Source organism: Coregonus clupeaformis, chromosome 19 (genome assembly GCF_020615455.1).
Source record: "Coregonus clupeaformis isolate EN_2021a chromosome 19, ASM2061545v1, whole genome shotgun sequence".
Taxonomy (NCBI): Eukaryota; Metazoa; Chordata; class Actinopteri; order Salmoniformes; family Salmonidae; genus Coregonus; species Coregonus clupeaformis.
The window spans coordinates 57,712,696-57,717,695 of NC_059210.1; the positions used below are offsets into that span (position 1 = coordinate 57,712,696).

General features: G+C 42.3%; 1 protein-coding gene across 1 annotated transcript in view; it reads left to right on the plus strand.

The window, feature by feature from the left end:
- Positions 1-3,006: 3,006 nt before the first annotated feature.
- The window catches only part of slc6a16a (solute carrier family 6 member 16a), a 22,374-nt gene continuing 20,380 nt past the window's right edge, over positions 3,007-5,000 (plus strand). Inside the window, exon 1 of the mRNA XM_041864279.2 lies at positions 3,007-3,285. Coding sequence (XP_041720213.2) covers positions 3,283-3,285 — 3 coding nt within the window. The 5' untranslated portion in view covers positions 3,007-3,282. The remainder of the gene's footprint in view (positions 3,286-5,000) is intronic.

Genomic DNA, 5,000 nt, shown 5'->3' on the forward strand with positions numbered 1-5,000 from the left:
CCCCTCTCTCTCCTTTCCCCCTCCTCTCTCTCCCCCTCTCTCTCTCCCCCTTTCTTTCTCACTCTCCACCCGCCTCCCTCTCACTCTCCCTCTCTCCCTCTCTTTCTAGCTCCACACCCCCGTCCCACTCTCTCCCTCTCTCTCTCTCTCTCTCTCTCTCTCTCTCTCTCTCTCTCTCTCTATCTCCCTCTCTCTCTCTTTCTCCCTCTCTTTCTCTCTCTCCCTAGCTCTCGTTCTCTCTCTCTCTCTCCCTCTATAGCTCTCTCTCTCTTTCTCTCTCTCACTCTCTCTCCCTCTCCCCCTCTCTTTCTCTCTCTCTCTCTTTCTCTCTCCCTCCCTAGCTATCTTTCTCTCACTCTCCCTCTCTCCCTCTCTTTCTAGCTCCACACCCCCGTCCCACTCTCTCTCTCTCTCTATCTCCCTCTCTCTCTCTTTCTCCCTCTCTTTCTCTCTCTCTCCCTAGCTCTCGTTCTCTCCCTAGCTCTCGTTCTTTCTCTCTCTCCCTCTATAGCTCTCTCTCACTCTCTCTCTCCCTCTCCCCTCTCTTTCTCTCTCCCTCCCTAGCTATCTTTCTCTCTCTCTCTCTCTCTCTCTCTCGCTCTCTCTCTCTCTCTCTCTCTCTCTCTCTCTCTCTCTCTCTCTCTCTCTCTCTCTCTCTCTCTCTCTCTCTCTCTCTCTCTCTCTCTCTCTCTCTTTATCTCTCTCTCTCTCTCTCCCCCTCTCTATCATTCTGTCATTGTGTGTGTATTCTGGTGGAGCTGGTTTGTCCAGGGTCATAACTTCACATAGCTTCAGTCTCTCTTTACTGACCTGTCTGCCAGTATGCCTCACACTCTCTCTCTAACCGGTTATTGGTGACACACACACGTCACACATACACACGTCACACACACGAATAGCGTTACTTCAGCACTGTAGGCATTCTTGTTACGCATGTCTCCATTCATTAGTTACAACGAGTACAGTACAGAAACTATATACAGTAGTATTGCGATATTATATGATACAGCAGTCAAAGATCCTCTAATTGGATTTCTCATCGTGTGTGGTTTTGGTAATGGAGCCTAGTGGTAACCAGACCATATGGTTTTGGTAATGGAGCCTAGTGGTAACCAGACCATGTGGTTTTGGTAATGGAGCCTAGTGGTAACCAGACCATATGGTTTTGGTAATGGAGCCTAGTGGTAACCAGACCATATGGTTTTGGTAATGGAGCCTAGTGGTAACCAGACCATATGGTTTTGGTAATGGAGCCTAGTGTTAACCAGACCATATGGTTTTGGTAATGGAGCCTAGTGGTAACCAGACCATATGGTTAAGGATAACAACAGTGGAACTGGAGCTTAGTCAGTCGTGCTGCTACCAAGTCACAGCCTTACCTTGGCATGAACTAATTAACTTATTGTGTGGGTAGAGACGGGGATGGATGATGATGTTATTATGTGGGTGGAGAGGGGGATGGATGATGATGTTATTATGTGGGTATAGAGGGGGATGGATGATGATATTATTATGTGGGTATAGAGGAGGATGGATGATGATGTTATTATGTGCTGTACGATTTGATTCTATCTGTTGATGTATTCTATGTGGAAGTAGCAGCACTTTTTAATTGTCCAAAACAAATTCTCCCTCGGAACAATAAAATACACTGAATGTTCAAAACATTATGAACACCTGCTCTTTCCATGACATCCAGGTGACTCCAGGTGAAAGCTTTGATCCCTTATTGATGTCACTTGTTAAATCCACTTCAATCAGTGTAGATGAAGGGGAGATTTTTAAGCCTTGAGACAATTGAGACATGGATTGTGTATGTGTGCCATTCAGAGGGTGGACAAAATATTTAAGTGCCTTTGAACTGGGTACGGCAGTAGGTTCCAGGCGCCCACCGGTTTGTGTCAAAATCTGCAATGCTGCTGGGTTTTTCACGCTCAACTTTTTCTTGGGTGTATCAAGAATGGTCCACCACCCAAAGGACATCCAGCCAACTTGACACAACTGTGGGAAGCATTGGAGTCAACATGAGCCAGCATCCCTGTGGAACGCTTTCAACACCTTATAGAGTCCATGCCTCAACAAATTGAAGCTGTTCTGAAGGCAAAAGGGTGGGAGGGGGGTAAAATCCTATCCTATCTCATCCTAGTGTGATGCAAGTCATTCATGATATTGCATCACAGTGTACATATGTGATGTGTGCGTAGTGTATGTGTCCAGTGTCCACCCCCTTTGGGCAGGTGTAAAGCTCTCTGTAGCTAGCTTGGCTAATAAAAAAAAGTGAAAACACACTCTGGACACCCATTTGTGTGTGTGTTTGTGTGCGTGCCTTGTGCGGTGCGCGTGTGTTTTCAGCATGAAATCCCCTGTGAAAACCTAGAGCTCCCTCCTGTGGATAAAGTTAATGTAATTACAATAAGTTATTACATATGAACTGACCAGTCGATTTAAACTATTGGAATATCAGTCAACATTCAATAGTGCTACTTGTGAAGAGTTAATACTAAGAGAACACCGAAGTTATATAAGGTGAACCATTTTTTTTCACACCTGGTGCATACTGTCCTCGTGCGAATTATAAACAAGCAGCTCTGTAGGCGGCGGCAGTAGGCGGGGTCTTAAATACCTAAAGACGCAAAAACAACGTCACGTGACGCTGCCTAAAGAATAAGATATTTTCTAAATAATAAAAAATGGAGTGCCCATCTTGTAAAGCTGAATTGATTGTTTACAGTCATGCACTAGGCTACAACGGTTGTATATTCTACTTCTACACTTCCTAAAAAGGACACTTGACATGGAACCTACTTTATATCAATATATTTAATTTGTTGCAACTTTGTGGCATGTAATTCAAACACTTTGGTCAACATGCAGCTAACTAAAGAAACAAATCTCAAGCGAACCACTGTGTGTATTTTGTAATATTATAGATATGCAACTATATGCAATGGGGCATTGCAGGAGGGACTGTGAAGGGGCACCAGAGCCAATCAAAATACGAAGGGAGTTGGTCTTCTTGATTTCTTGGCAAGATCGACACATCATGCTTCTTACACTGCTACAACGTGGCGTCTGTAAAGTTTTGTATAGGCTTTCCGAATACCAATGATCAAGTTGGGCGCTCCAGAGAACCCTTCGTTATTATTTGCGTCAAACCAGACGTATTTTATAGAAGAGAAGCTTCTCGTTCTGCTGGGGTAACGGCCCAAGACAGACAGCGAGAAGTTGTCGGACGTCAGAGACTACTCCCCCAAGTGCACAGCGCGAGGTAGAGGGCACACAATGGTATGTTTAATAACATCATTGAGAACGTTATTGTATCCCTTGTTATGTTGTTGTACTCATGCGCTGTTTGAATGCGAGACAATGTTTTGAAAGCTTTTTTTATTTTACACAGAACACCCCTCTTCCTTGCTTTCTAACCTTAATTGCATCATGGCTACAAAGAGACCTTTGTCTACCCTTTTATACATTTCTGAAATGTTCAGTAAATAGCCTAATTGTTTTTCGTTTTATCTATCACATCGATGGCGTGTTGGGGGTTATTTTTTCACTTGAAAAAAGTGTTCTATTACTTATGGAATAGACCGACTTCTTGGAATACATACCAATAAATGGACAGCTATTCAGTTGGTTTCTTTTAACTTCGGGGTAGTAATATATATATATATATATATATATATATATATATACTTACTTACCTTTACATGGGCTGTTTATGTAGGGATCAAGACATGCAACTTTTATTACAATGTTATGACATTCTTTAAGAGAGTTTAGGACCATTTCAAATAATATGGATGAAGGATTGTTTAAATGTACATTTGTACATTGTTGTCAGTTTTTGACCACCTATAGACTGTTCTATGTAGCGTAAGTCTATGACTATATGACCTAATCAGAGAAAGAAGGCCAGCAACCTTTTTATAAACCGACAAAGATCCGAGTTTAGTCCCAACAATGCTGTTCCTAAGGAGACTTGAAGAGTGAGTATACAAACTAATTTTAGAAATTAGTTTATTAAGGCTAGAAAGAAACCCTCGTTTTTTAAGTCTGGCAAAAAGTAGAGTTGGGTTGGAAGTAAAAAGAGACATTTCCATGCACTGACAAGAAAATGGACAGTGAAATATTCTTAGACAACAGAAAATCGTACACACATTTGAGTCTGTCTGTCTGTCTGTCTTTGTCTGTGTGTCTGTGTCAAGTGCCTTGTCAAATCTGAACATGTAAAAGGGTTCTGTTGAGGTTGGCAATACGTTACTTACTGCAACACAATAAAGAGTATTTAAAACAGTGTAGGGTTTTCACAGTGCCATTGTCTGTAGATCACTGACATTCACTCTGTGGATGGATCTGGCTGCGATGCACTTTGAACTAGAAGAGGTAAGCAACCACATGCTAGTACAGTTTCCGTTCATGTCTTATAATAACACATTATACGGTTGCAATAAAACATTCAACAAAGGATTATGATACACTGGTGAATGTAATTAGCATATAATTTCAATTTCAACTTACTGTACCTGTAGTGTTTGTTTGGTCCATAGGGCTCTGGTCAAGATTAGTGCACTATATATTTATCTCACTTACAAATACATTCATACAACTGCATAGAGTTGTTGACCGGGGCGTGGGGGTTATTATGACCAAATCCGAGCATCGTTTTTTACACACATTTAGTTTTTTACAAATCAAGTGTTGGGTGTGTATTTATTTAACAAAACCCTTTGGGTGTGTGTGGCTCTCTGGGACTCCATGTTCTCTCTCACAGACACAGTGTTTCACTGACCAGTAGCCCAAAACGACTCTGGACACTTAACCACTATGGGGGGCGGAGGGTTGGGGGTGAAGAGGTAGAATTAGAGGTGAGCTAATTTTAGAGAGAGAGAGAGAGAGAGAGAGGAAGAGAGAGAGAGAGAGAGAGAGAGAGAGAGAGAGAGAGAGAAAGAGAGAGGAAGAGAGAGAAAGAGAGAGGAAGAGAGAGAGAGAGAGAGAGGAAG